Here is a 13,967-nt window from a genome sequence, read left to right on the forward strand (position 1 = left end):
CTGATCCTTAGGAATAGTGGTGGCATCTTCCTCCCAGGGTTCCTTAATTTTGGATGATTTGACCTCTGCCTTCTGTCTAGTATAGACCACTGCATTTGGAGTAAGCCTTAGTTCTGAGCCTAAATCTCACCCTGATCCTTAGGAATTATGTTACTGTGGCAAAATCACTTATCCTTTTTTCCATTAATAGGTTCCCTTTATTAAAAATGGTTATAGTGGTGGCACCTCCCTCCCAGGGTTGTAGTGAGGATAAAAAAGAGATAGTGTGCAAAAGACTTTGAAAAACCTTAAAATGCTAATGTATTAATTCTTAAAAGCCCTTCAAACTTTTAAGTTGAAGCCTATCATTCAAAAATCATCTGAACATCTTTTCCTAACACCATGTATGTTTGTTTATACAAGGAAACAAATAAATAAATAAAAATGAGACAGATAGATAAAACATTGGACCTGAAGTAAGGAGCACCTAAATTCAAATCTAACCTCAGATAATTCCTAGTTGTCTGATCCAGGACAAATCATTTAATCTCTGCTTTAGTCCCCTGGAGAAAGAAGATACACTCCTCCAGTATCCTTGCCATGAAAACTCCATGAAAACCCAGTCATGAGGTCATGACTGAATATCAACAGCAAAAATCAGTCCCTAGACTGTGTCTATATATGGAAAAAAAATGATGCTAGATGATACGGTGGTGGAGTCAGGAAGATCTGAGTTCAGCTCAATAATTTGCAAAAAGGGACTTCTGGCCAAGATGGCAGAGAGAAGACAGGCACAGTTCTAAAATCTCCTGATCTTTCCCCATATATGATATAAAATAATTTGCAAAAATATGGATGCTGAAAACCTCTCTTTGCATGTAAATGGAAAATAAATTAAAACGAAAAAGATCTGAATTCAGATTCAACTTCAGATACTGTGTGATCCTGGGAAAGTCACTTCCTCTTTAATTAAAAGAGAGAATAACAACAATAACAAGGATATCTCATCCCTGAGAGAAGGGAAAATGAAAATAGAAGTTTTTACATCATTTAACTTCATAGTGACAAATATATTACAAAAGGTTTTTTGATTTTTTTTTTTGCCTTTTTTTGGCCAGACCTATCATTTCATTGAGCATAGGTATAAAAACTTCTTTCACCAATTCAGATCAGTAACTCTTCTGTCAACATAAAATCTTAGAAAATTGAATGGGGATGGGTGGGGAGAGGAGACTTAGAGGTTTCATGACTTGCCCAAATGTTACATGGGTGTCTGAAGGCAATCTTGAACCCAGGGCTTGTGGATCCAAGTTCCTGCCAACTCTGCCTCTCCAGGCTTTGAGGGGGACCCATCAAAATGACTGACCTATATAACTTTGGTTATTACTTTAATTAAAAGTTAAAGGAGTTTGGTGAGGTATTTTTCTTCCTTTGAAAAAAGTTATAACATGGTAAACTTTGTTTTCAGTCATTTGGGATTGCTATTGATGAGAAATCTAGGGGTTTTCTGGTATAGGTGCCTAAACTACATAATTATTATTATTAGTCAATGTCAGACTGCTTTAATAACAAGAGATAAAAAAGATAGCTTGAAGCAACATTGCCTTGGTCCATGATTTCATCACATTTCACAAGCTAAGCAGGTTTGTGATGGGGCTAGGAGTATGAACTCTCCAAGGGAAAACAGAAAGAATGGAGTAGAGTAAGTATGGATTAGTCAGTCATAATTGGATTACTTAGTCATTTATGAAAGGTTAAATATGAGCCAGGCAGATAGCTAGAGAAAGCTAAGTGGTGGCATTTGATGAACTGCTGAGCCTGGGGTCAGGAAGATCTGAGTTCAGATGTGAACTTACTAGCTGTGTAGCCCTGGGCAAGTCATTCAGTGCTGTTTGCCTTAATCCAGGGAGAAGGACAAAGCAACCCCCTCCAGTATCTTTGCTAAGAAAAGCCCATAGATAGGATGATCACAAAGAGTGGAACACAACTGAAACACGAGTCAGACACTGAGGTAAGCACTAGGGATGTAAAGGAAGACAAAATGATTCCTGCTCTCAAGGAATTCACAATCTAATAGGGAAACATGCTAATAATGATGTAAAAACAAAATATAGACAGGAGATAATCAAGGGAGGAAAGACCTTAGAATTAAAGAGAATCTGGATTCATTAATAGGTAACCTGGAGTCAAATTATGGTTGTATATACTATCGCCTTTATGACCCTAAATGAGTCATTTCATTTTCCAGAGCCTCAGTTTCCTAATCTTTAAAAAACATCTCTTCCAGTTCAAAAGCCAATGATCTAGAAAACTAGACAACTATGTTGTATGTATCTTCACATTTTGGAGTGTAGGCTTTCAATTCTTGAAATTTTTTCCAATTTTAAAAATGTATATCAAAATAAATAACTCATTTGCATCAAAAGAATGTCTAAAAAGAAAGGTTAAAAAAAGTTGGCTTTCTTATAGATAGAAACAGCAAGTAATTATTTATGTGATATCATTGAAAGACTCCTCATCCTCAAACTGTCAGTCAAAAATTCTACCATTAGGAAGATATTCTTTGGGATCTTAAAAGTTCATGAATGATAACACCTTAAACCTTCAATAACTGACATCCTGATGGACAATTTGATAGATAGCCTAGAGAGGCAGGCCCTTATCCTTAAAGGACAGGCGCAAGCCAAGAGACAAATTGGGAAAAGACCAAAGACAAATTTTTCACAATTTTCTTGACAACTCCCCCTTCTTTGTGGGAGTGAGTTAACTGTTGCAAAATAAAAATTATACTCATTCACTTTTATTTAGCATTTTATGATTCAAAGCACCTTTATTTATTAACCCTTTTACAGATAGGTAATGTATTAATTCCCCTTTTCTGGGGATGAATTACTTCACTGGTAAAATAAGGGGTCCCTTTCAATTAGAAGTTTTAGCAAAAGTACAATGAAAAAAAGTAGGTTATGAATAGATAAGAATCAGGACACTTGGGTTCTTTTTTTTTTAAACAAAATTTTTATTTTATTTTTTCCAATTACAGAAAAAAGAGACTTTTCAATATTTATCCTTTTTTTGTTTTGTTTTGTTTTTGTGGGGTTTTTTTTTGCAAAATAATGGGGTTAAGTGACTTCCCCAAGGTCACAAAGCTAGTAAATGTCAAATGTTTGAGGTTGATTTGACCTCTGGGACTGGAGTACTATCCATTGTGCCATCTAGCTGCCACCTAACTGCTTTTGCATCCTTTTGCAAGCTTTTAAGTTCCACCTTCCCCAAGGTAGTGAAAAATCTAATATAGGTTGTACATGTGCAATTGTATTTAACACTGTTCCAAATTAGTCATGTTGTGAAAGAAGAATTAGCATTAGGGAGGAAAAACCATGAGAGAGAGAAAGAAATGACAATTCTAATCCTGATTCTGCTACTAAAAAACTATATATGCATGACTTTGGATAAGTCTCATAACCTCCTGATTCATACCTTGTTCTTCTATAAAATGAGGGGTTTAGACTAAATTATCTTCAAGAAACCTTTTATACTATGATTCCCTATGTATTATTGTACCTATTTAAGACTGAAAAAAAACAACAATTACGATGCAGGGAGGTTAAGGTATTTTCCTAAGGTCACACAGCTGGTAAGTGACAGATAGACACATTTATATTTACTCAGTCTAAAAGTTCACAATTACAGGTCAAAACTAAACCTGATGGGTTATTAGAAAGTTATTTAGAGGAAGAATGTAATTTGCCTTTTAAGTATGAAATGTCAGACTGTTAAATGGTTATTTCTTTCTTTTTTCTCCCTCAGCACTGTCTGTGTTAACTCTTAGGATCCCAGTTAACAGTTGATGTCTCAGGAAGCAAGGTGGTATAATGGAAATTACACTGTATTGGGAGCCAAAAAACTTGACTTCTAGTTTCTGCATTGCTACTTATCAGTTGTGGGTCCCTGAATAATCAGGTTAACTTCTTGATCAGCTTGATTATTCCCCCCCAAAAGGCAAATAAGAAAATATTAATTCTGTCGATCTATTTTTCTACCTTATCATCTCTAAAAATCTGAGAGTTATCTATCTATACATGCATCAAAGGCAACCTTGATAAAGTATTTTTGAGAAAGATATAGATCTAGAATGGACCTTAAAAACTATCTAGACTAGGATGCTTATTTTACAGATGAGGAAACTGAGACCCAAGGATAAATGACTAGCCTTAGGTCACACAGATATTAAATATTGGAAACAAGAGTTTTCTACATGCCTTTTTCTACTAAGGCTAGGGCTTTTGTCACCAAACCACAAAGGCAGACTTTCTCAAATAGTATTCTATAGCAGATCACCTCTTTATAATCATACAGATGATGGAAAGGAGCAAAGAATATAAGATCCTGCACAATGCTTGTTAGTTGATTATAAAACAAACAAATAAAACCAAACACTGTTTCCTTCCAAAGAGCCCAAAGCTACTTTCCAAGTTGTCCTCCAAAAAAAAAATCTTCCACAAATATATCAAAATTATAAAAGATTCTTTGAAAGATGCAATAACAAAGTGAGACATATAATCACAGATTCATAAAGTAAAATCCAAGTGGATGAATGGTTTTTGTCCAGACAAAGATATGAAGTTGGATGGACAGGTTATAAAGAAAACTCATCAGTAGACAGACACTGTAGATAGAGTGGCTTGAGCTGGACCAGAAGTGAACAGACTGAACTGCCTTGAAAAAAATTGAGTTCTTTAATGAGTCAATCAACAAGAATTTTTTTATGAAGTACCTATAGCGTTCCAGGCAATATTCTACACTCTGGATATACAGAAGAAAAAGATAATCCCTGCTCTCAAGGACCTCACATTCTAATATCTTTTAATGACTCCATATTTCTTTTAGTGATACTGAGTGGCTGTGGGTCATAGAATAGAAGTCTTTGAATAATTAGGAAGTCACCCAAAGGGGAGTGGAGAATCCTGTATTGGATAGTAATAGTAGATATAAAGGCATAATTATGCAGCAGGGTGAAAAAAGGAAGTCATTAAAAAGATGTGCAGATGGATAAAGCACAGGCCCGGGATTCAGGAGTACCTGGGTTCAAATCAGGTCTCAGACACTTAATAATTGCCTAGCTGTGTGGCCTTGGGCAAGCCACTTAACCCCATTTGCCTTACAAAAACCTAAAAAAAAAAATGTGCAGAAAAAGAAGTTGGTCAGTTTGGTAACAAGACAAATAGCCAGTGGTCAGCCTATGTTCCATTTTGACAAATGAAACAATAGATATGGAAATATCTATAAATCTAGATGATATTTGCACTAGGGTGAGATCTTGAGTAAATTTTCTCTAAATCTGAACTCCAGTACTATTTCCTAAATGAAGTCTTTCCTGAACCAATCAGTTACTTATGCTTCCGTCCCTAAATTATCTTGTATTTATCTCCCATTTATACTTTAGAGTGTAGCGAAAGTCTTGTTGCTGTTACAATATATATAATTATATTTATGCTCTCTATTATATAATAGATAGTATAGCAATAATAGCTCAAAAGCTAAGACTTATGGGACATTCTGTTCTGTATCTTGTACTTACAGACTTTATTTGCATGTGTTGTCCCCCATTAGAATGTCAGCTCTGTCCTTCCTTCTAGAAGATGAATATGTCAAGGAGATGAATGCCAGGAGATGCATATAAATGGCATCTGGGGGAGGTGGGTGTAATAAGTCACCAGCTTAACCTTCTCCTCTAAAGGGGTTAAATGACAAGTTCAAGGTTACACAGCTAATAAGTGTCAAGAGTCTGAGGTCAAATTTGAATTCAGGTCCTCCTGACTGCAGGGCTGGAGCTCTAACCACTGTACCATCAAGCTGCCCCGTTGCATTGGCCTAGATGAAGGGAAGTTTCAATATCCGGAGTTTCTCATAGTTGGAACCCAACAAAAAAAATTGCATTATTTGCTTCCCCAGGTTGTTGAAAGGTTTGTAAACCTTAAAATGTTATCTAACTGGGAGTGCTTAATAAAGGTTCTTGATTGAGTCTGAGCTCTGCCAGAGGATTTGGCACAAGGGTCTATGAATGGAGCCAGTTTCTTTCAAGGATTACCACTTTCTTCAGAGTTCCCTGGGATTTTGCAAGCCCCACCTCAGTCTTTCTTTTCAGTTGAAAAGTAGGTTTCTCTAGCTGTAAAAAGGATTTCAGCTGGACTTCCCCACCTCCTTTCTGGAGCCTTTAAATAATCCAGGCCCAGAACAGAATGAAGAGAAGGGGCATCTGGAGGGAAGAGGAGAGTCTATATAAATGTGAAGCAAGATAACTGAGCATTATGGATTCTCTAAAAAAGGTGAATCCAGGAGGGTCCCTAGAGGCATCGTGTTATTGTTCTGATGGCTCCTGTGGCAAAACCACTTCTTTTTCATCAATAGTTTCCTTTGATTAAAAATGGCTCCAGTCTCAGATTGTCTTCCACAATTCGGTCGGCCCCGAGGGCCCTGGCTTCTGGCCCGCCTAGGGCTAGCCACCTGCCGCCGGCCCAGGGGTGCAGGGGGCCGGCGGCCAGCTCTGCAGTGAGGAGGGCCCTGGGGCCTCGGGGGCCGCGGCGGGTCGGGCAGGAGTGAGGCGGGTGCCGGCGCCCGGAGGGGAGCGCAGCCCGGCTGGGCTCGGCCCCGGCCCCGGCCCCGGCCCCGGCCCCGGCCCCGGCCCCGGTTCGGGCTCCTCCTCCTCCCGTTCCTCACGCTAAGGCTGACGTTGGGTAAACAGTGCGGGCAGTGGCGGCTGGAGGCGGCAGCGGCGCGGGGCTGCGGGCGCCCACCCCTCCCGCGCCCCTCTCCGGTGCCCGCCGAGGCCGCAGGGGCCGGGGGGGAGGAAGGGAGCCGGGGCGGGGGAGGAGGTTGTGGATGAAGCCGCTTCACGCATGGATGAGGCCATGAATCTCAATCGGACGGAGAGCGACTGGCAGGGGCTGGTGAGCGAGGTGAGGCCGCCGAGGACGTGCTCGGCGCTGCGCCCGGGCCCGGGACCCCCCGGACTGGGGAAGGGGCCCGGGCCCCGGCAGAGGGAGCTGGGCGGGGGGAGCTGCCAGGAGGAACGCGCCAGCTGTGCTCGGCTCCCCCCGCCCCGGGCGCGCAGCTGGTCGGAGGGCGCAGTGCGGACGCGGGAGCCAGGTGTTTCCCTGACCTCCCTTGCTTCCCCTCCCCATCCTTTCTCTTCTTCCTAAGGCAACTCTCGTCTCTGCCAGCACTTTCTGTTTTCTTGGGGCGTCACTCTTCTCTTGCCATCTGGGATCAGTCCCGGCGGGGGCTAGGGGGTGGGGGTGGCAACCAGCCGGAAGGAACCCAGGCTTAGGGAAAGGTAGAATTTTCTCCAGGAAGATTCTGGCCTGCTTTGGGATCAGGGCAGAGAGAGGGAAAGGGAGTTGAAAGGGCTTCTCTTCTCCCAGCTGTTTAAAAGCCTAGAGCAGGCTGCTGAAACATAAAGCCATTTCCTTTGGGAAGAACTGTTACCTGGTTCCTCCGCCTTCCACCTGGGTCTGTTAGTAATGACAACGCTAAGCAGTAGAGCTTGGAACATTTCTGTGAAACTGAGTTGCTTCCATAGTACAGACTCAATAAATATCTATTGAAGGAATAAAACAGGGGCAGCTATCAAGGTATATTTCAGTATTTGAAGGGAGCAGTCACTCATTTCCTTCCTGACATCTCTTGGTTCCGTTGTGGATGTGTTCTGATATTGTTGGCTGTCTCCTTCCCAACGTGAACCTTTACGGGAGGTAATCAAAAGGAAAATAAGAACTGCTTTGAGAGAACTTGGACCGGAATTGTTCTTGTCCACCAGTGTCATCCTAGGCAAGGACACAATGTCTTCATCTATAAAATGAGCACATGGAACTGTTTTAAGGATCATCCATGAATACAATCCTTCCACACTCTTCATGCCATTCCTAACTTCAAGAGAAAAAAATATACTCAATCCTGTTCACTTATAGATCTTAATAATAATGTCAGAACCATTCTTTTAATTATGTTGGAGTCTCTGAAGGAATCAAATCACTAAGTCTAGTGTCTAAAGGACTGGTGGTAACCAGTTCGAAGAGTATTGATTTTTGGAGCTCTAACTTTACTTACTGAAAAGAGTGCTTTCCCTCTTTATTGACCTCATAGCAAGACCCTAAATAATGTCACCTCAAGCAGGAAGCCCAGGAGGTGCTCAAACGAAATCATTACAGGATCAATCCAGATCTATTTTTTTTCTATGCTCAATATCTTTGCCAAGAAAACCCCAAATGGGGTCAGAAAGTCAGCTATAACTCAAAAACTGTTAAGCAACATCAACATCCTTCTCAAAAGTTTCTCTTCAGCAATTCAATTCAGCAATCATTTATTAAGAGTTTATTTTGTGAAAGACATAACAAAACTAAAATATAATCCCTGCCCTCAAAAAGGTTGCATTCTCCTGCCCCCCATTCTTGTCCTACATTCCCATTATGAGAATTAGGTTGCCATTCAAATGATGGTTAGTAAAGACTTCCCACCTTCTCTATCAGTAAAGACATACTTATTAAGCATCTGTTACTTGTGAGACACTGTTAGGCACAAAAATGAAGTGGCCCATGTCCTTGAGTAGTTGATATTCTATTGGGATTATATATGTATTTAAGTATATAAAAATAGTTTCTTTAGAGATGGAGGACACTAGCATTGGATGGGAGGATCAGGAAGGGATTTTTCCATGAGGAGGTAAGGAACACATGCATTCCAGGTATAGAGGATGGCCAAGTGCAAACATATATAAATGGGAGAGGAAATATTATGTTTGAGGAAGAGCAAAAAGTCCAGTTTGCTTGAGAGTAAACTATAATGAAGCTGGAAAAGTGGGTTGGGACCCAATAGAGTTGCTTATATCTTATCTGAGGGAGCCACGGATGTTTGTGGAGTAGGGAAGAGGATGTGTGATCCTTGTGCTTAAAGCAAGTTACTTTGGCAGCTATTTGGAGGAAGAATTAGAGAAGGGAGAGATTATACAGGAGACCAACTAAGAAGCCATTTCAGTAGCCAGGTGATAGGTGATTAAGGCCTGAACTAAGATGGAAAACTTTGACATGTGAGAAGAGAACAGATAACAAACTCATATTCATAGAGCTGAAAAGGACCTCAAGGAGAATCAAATCCAAGTCATACCAGAAATGGAATCTAGTAAGTGCTGGTCATATTCTGCTTGAAGAACACCTGAGAGGGGGAAACTAATTCCATTCTGGGATGATCTACTACTCTTTAGAATAATTTTTTTTCCTGATGTGATGCCTACATTTTCCTCTTTGCAACTTACACCCCTGCTCCTGGTTTTTGCCCATTAGGATCAAGTATAATCCCTCTTCTTTACAGTAGCTCTTCAAATACTTGGAGACAAGTATCACATCCTCCCCCTCACTCTGAATCCTCTCTTCTCCAGGCTAAAGTTCCTTCAACCATTTCTTACATGTGGCATGTATTCAAGATCCTTCAGTGTCCTGGTGATCCTCCTTGGATACTTTTCTAGTGCTACTCTGGCCAGGGCAGAGCATCAAAGGATGTCCCTGTCCTGTTCCTGGATGTTAATCTTTTTTTTAACATAGCCCAAGATGAGGAAGATTAAAAGTTTTTTGACTGCAGCATAATTTTGCTGACATATTTGGCTTGATTCAGAACCTGTGAGTTCATCTATGCAGGGAACTCCTTATGCATCCATATTGGTTTCATCTGACAATTCCTATCTTATGTTTTCATGGAAATTGTTTCCATTTGTGTCTTTAGCATTTCATCCTTGAGAGCTTTTCATCCTTATTGGGTTAACTTTTTTTTTACAAGGCAATTGGGTTAAGTGACTTGTCCAAGGTCACACAGCTAGGAAATTATTAAATGTCTGAGGTCATATTTGAACTCAGGTCTTCCTGACTCCAGGGCCAGTGCGTTATCCACTGCATCACCTAGCTCACTTCTTTGTTAGCTCCATCTAACTTTCCCATTAATCCTTTGGAATCTGCTTTCCTGATATCTAAGATACATGCCCTCATTTGCCTGGTTTTCTTCTCTGTCTCTAATTCTAGGTGGGTGTGGTTGGATGCCCCTTAATGTTTTTATCATTTTTCACCTTAAGGCTGCATTCCTTTCTCTCTGTTAGTAGGACTCACATTTAGCATAAAAGGTTTCCTTATTGGTCCCTTTCTGTGTCATTGGTTGTACCTCTTCTTTGATCCTTTTCTGGGCTACTTGTTCAAACAATCCTTATCAAAGTCATAAAGTTTTGTAGTCATGCACCTGAAAGACAAAGATACTATAGAATTAGAAGTCATAATCCCTGACTTTTTGTGGATTCATCTCTTTCTGTCTCTCTGTCTCCTTCTCTCTCCCTCTCCCCCCTCCCTCCCTCTCTTCTCTTCTTTCTCATTTCCTTCTTTTCCCCTCTTCCTCTACCTGCCTGTCTACTTGCCTGCCTGCCATCCTTCCCTCCTTCTCTTCCTCTTCCTTCTTCCTCCCTTTCTTTGTTCTTCCTTTGGGGGAAGGGTTGATGGGGAGAAAATCTTGACAAATAAGCCATGATCAAAAGGTCTGAGGTATCTCAGAGCACAATGTTTATTTCTGAAATAACAGTTTTATATTTTCAGTATGAGTATGCAGAGTTTTCTTTTTATGTTTCCTATTCCTGTTGCTTGGCTAATGTGATTCAATTCATCACCCTAGGGTAATGATTTCTAGACCAGGATTAATATAAGTGGGAGATACAAATGTGTATATTAACTTAGTTCATGCTTTTGGGGAGCTTACAATCAAGCTGGGGACACTGACTTTACACAGAAAGCTATCAGAAAACAACATAAAGAATTGTATATTGAAGTGCTAAATTGAATATAATTGAATGTATTCCCAACCTAAAATGGAGCTAGGGTTTTCCAATGGTTATTGAAACTGGGGGGGGGGTGGCAGAATTGGAGGGTTTCCCTCCAAGCTAGAGATTTCATCACCTTGTCCTTATATATTTGTGCTCCTATAAAATATCTGTTCCTAAAGTGATCACCAAGCATTAAAATCAAGGGGAATGAGAGTAATGCTACCTGGGATCCCACTCCATTCAGTTCTAAGCCTTATAGAATTTTTTAATTAATTTGTTTTCCTGTTTACCCACAGGTAGTTATTCTCATTTAAGATAACTCTTTAGAGATCATTTTTATTTTCCTATTTTTAGACTAACAACCTGATATATAACAGAATAACTCTATTTTAGACTCCCAAATAATCAGAATGATCTCCCTAAAAAATGCACATCCAGTCTTCTGTCTTAGAAATTAAATAGGGGCGGCTAGGTGGCGTAGTGGATAAAGCACCGGCCTTGGAGTCAGGTGTACCTGGGTTCAAATCCGGTCTCAGACACTTAATAATTACCTAGCTGTGTGGCCTTGGGCAAACCACTTAACCCCATTTGCCTTGCAAAAAAAAAAAAAAAAGGAAATTAAATATCCAATGTCAGGAAATTGTTATTTTCATTGTTGCTGAAGTTAAACATCAAAAATCTTGGGCAAATCTTGAAATAATTCACCAAATCAATAAATTTTTGATGTAAATACGAAATATGAAATATAAGACCCCAAATTTTAAAACTATATTTTTCTTAATCTCTTCCTATGTTAATCTAGTCCCAATAACACTTTGACCTAAAGTATTTTATATTTTGGCAAATTAAATTGAAATGCCATAAGTACAGATCCCTCAGGTGCTAACTTATTTAGGTGATCGAAAGAGATTTGAAAGAACCATCAAATGTCCTCTAGTTGAACAGTTATCTAACTAGGAAGTCTCCTGCAGCATCTGTGACAAATGCTTATCTGGCTTATGACTTTCAGAAGCCAGTGACAAGAGCATTCATTCACTTTCAGAGCAGCCCATTCCCCTTTTGTGGGAGGGGGCAGCTCTGATGGCAAAGTCATTTTCCCCTAAATTGAGTCAGTGAGGCACCAAACATCTAAGCCAGGTTCTGGACTAAGTACTGGCTATACAAAGATATACCAACAATGACATCAATAGCAATGGCCAAAACCCTTAAACAGTTCTAGTTCTCCAGAACTCTCAGCATTGAGTGTAAATCTACCTCTCAGTCATTTTCCCCTCACTGCTTCTAGTTCTGTTCTGTGGAACCAAACAGAATCAATCTAAACTCTCTTCCATATGATAACAAACCAAATGTTTCAAGATAGCCATAGTGTTCCATCTAAGTCACCTTTTCTCCAGGATAAACATGCCCAATGACTAATTGTTCTTCATGTGCCAAGCTTTTCTTTTCTATGACTTTTTTCTGGTCACCCTCTTCTGAATAAACTTCAGTATGCTGAGTTTTTCCCCTAAAATGTGGTGTCAGAACTAAAGACAATACCTCAAGTATGGGCTGGTGAGGACAGAGGTAGCTGGACTCTGTCCTCTTTCTTCCTGGAAACTATATCTCAATGTGACCCAAGATATTTTGTTGTTACTGTTTTGCTGCCATGTCACACTGTAAATTCATAGTGAATTTATAATCCATTCAAACTCTCACATCATTTGCATAGGAGGAACTATCCGTTCATTCCCCTTTTTTTCTAAACTGTAGTTAGACAGGTTTTTTTTAACTGACTTTCTCATTCTGGTTCTGCTACTTACTATCCCTGAACAAGTCCAGGGCTTCACATTTATTCTTATTATCTTTTATCTTTTCAAATTTAGCCTTTTAGGCTCAGCCTATTGTGATTTCTTTAGATCCTCACGGTTATCCAGCAAGTTTGCCCCCCGCTTCCAGAGTCATATCATCTGTACATAGGAAGTCTCCCATTTCTGGACTGGACTAGACAGCTGCTAAGGGCTCTTCCAATTCTCAAATTCTATGATTCTGAAATTTTACAAACATGCCATTCATGCCTTCATTCTCATGACTGATAAAATGATAAACAGTACAGAGCCAAGGAAAACTCTCTAGGGCACTCTCTCCACTAGAGATTTCTTTCCAAAGCTAACAATTCTTGAATGTCTAGGCAGTTACCTTTTGAATTAGTTCATTCACCTTTTTCTCCCCAAATTCATTTATTATTATTTATATTATCTGTATTATCATGTAACCCCTCATTTCTCCATCTCATCCATAAGGACAACATGACAGACTCTGTCAGATACTCTGATGAAATCTAGGTATGTAATATGTAGTATTTTTCGTAAGTGCCCATCTAGTTCCTCTGTGAATATCTGATTTTTTAGGCAGTTAGGTGGGGCAATGGATAGAATGCTGGGCTTGGAGTAAGGAAAAAATTATTTCAAATCTGACCTCAGGCATTTTTACTAGCTGTGTATACTTGAGCATGTCACATAATCTCTGTGTACCTCAATAGCTTCATCTATAAAATGGGGATAATAACACCTATCCTCCAGGGTAGTTGAGTAAGAATCAAATTAGATATTTATAAAACTCTTTTTAAAAAAATAAATTTAAATTTATTTTACAATTTTCCCAAAAAAATCTTGCTTCCCCCCCCATAGAAGGCAGTCTGTTAGTCTTTACATTGATCTAAATTGAATGTGTATTCTTTTTTTTTTTTAGGTTTTTTTTGCAAGGCATGGGGTTAAGTGTCTTGCCCAAGGCCACACAGATAGGTAATTATTAAGTGTCTGAGGCTGGATTTGAACTCAGGTACTCCTGACTCCAGGGACGGTGCTCTATCCACTGCGCCATCTAGCCACCTGAGAAATCATATTCTTAAGAAAAAAAATATGAGATAGCAAGATTACAAAATATGATAACTTTTTTAAAAATAAAAGTAATAGTCCTTGGTCTCTATTCAAACTCCACAGTTCTTTCTCTTGATATACATGATATTCTCTATCACAGATACCCCCAAATTGTCCCTGATTGTTGCACTTATGAAATGAGCAAGTCCATTAAGGTTGATCATCACCCTCATGTTGCTGTTATGATGTACAATGTTCTTCTGGTTCTGCTCATCTCACTCAGAAAT

At 39.6% G+C, this 13,967-nt stretch overlaps 1 protein-coding gene across 1 annotated transcript in view; it reads left to right on the forward strand.

Moving 5' to 3' along the window:
- Positions 1-6,820: 6,820 nt before the first annotated feature.
- The window catches only part of CCDC149 (coiled-coil domain containing 149), a 150,730-nt gene continuing 143,583 nt past the window's right edge, over positions 6,821-13,967 (forward strand). The window contains exon 1 of the mRNA XM_074229693.1: positions 6,821-6,935. Coding sequence (XP_074085794.1) covers positions 6,876-6,935 — 60 coding nt within the window. The 5' untranslated portion in view covers positions 6,821-6,875. The remainder of the gene's footprint in view (positions 6,936-13,967) is intronic.

The sequence above is a fragment of the Macrotis lagotis genome, chromosome 3 (genome assembly GCF_037893015.1).
Source record: "Macrotis lagotis isolate mMagLag1 chromosome 3, bilby.v1.9.chrom.fasta, whole genome shotgun sequence".
Lineage (NCBI taxonomy): Eukaryota > Metazoa > Chordata > Mammalia > Peramelemorphia > Peramelidae > Macrotis > Macrotis lagotis.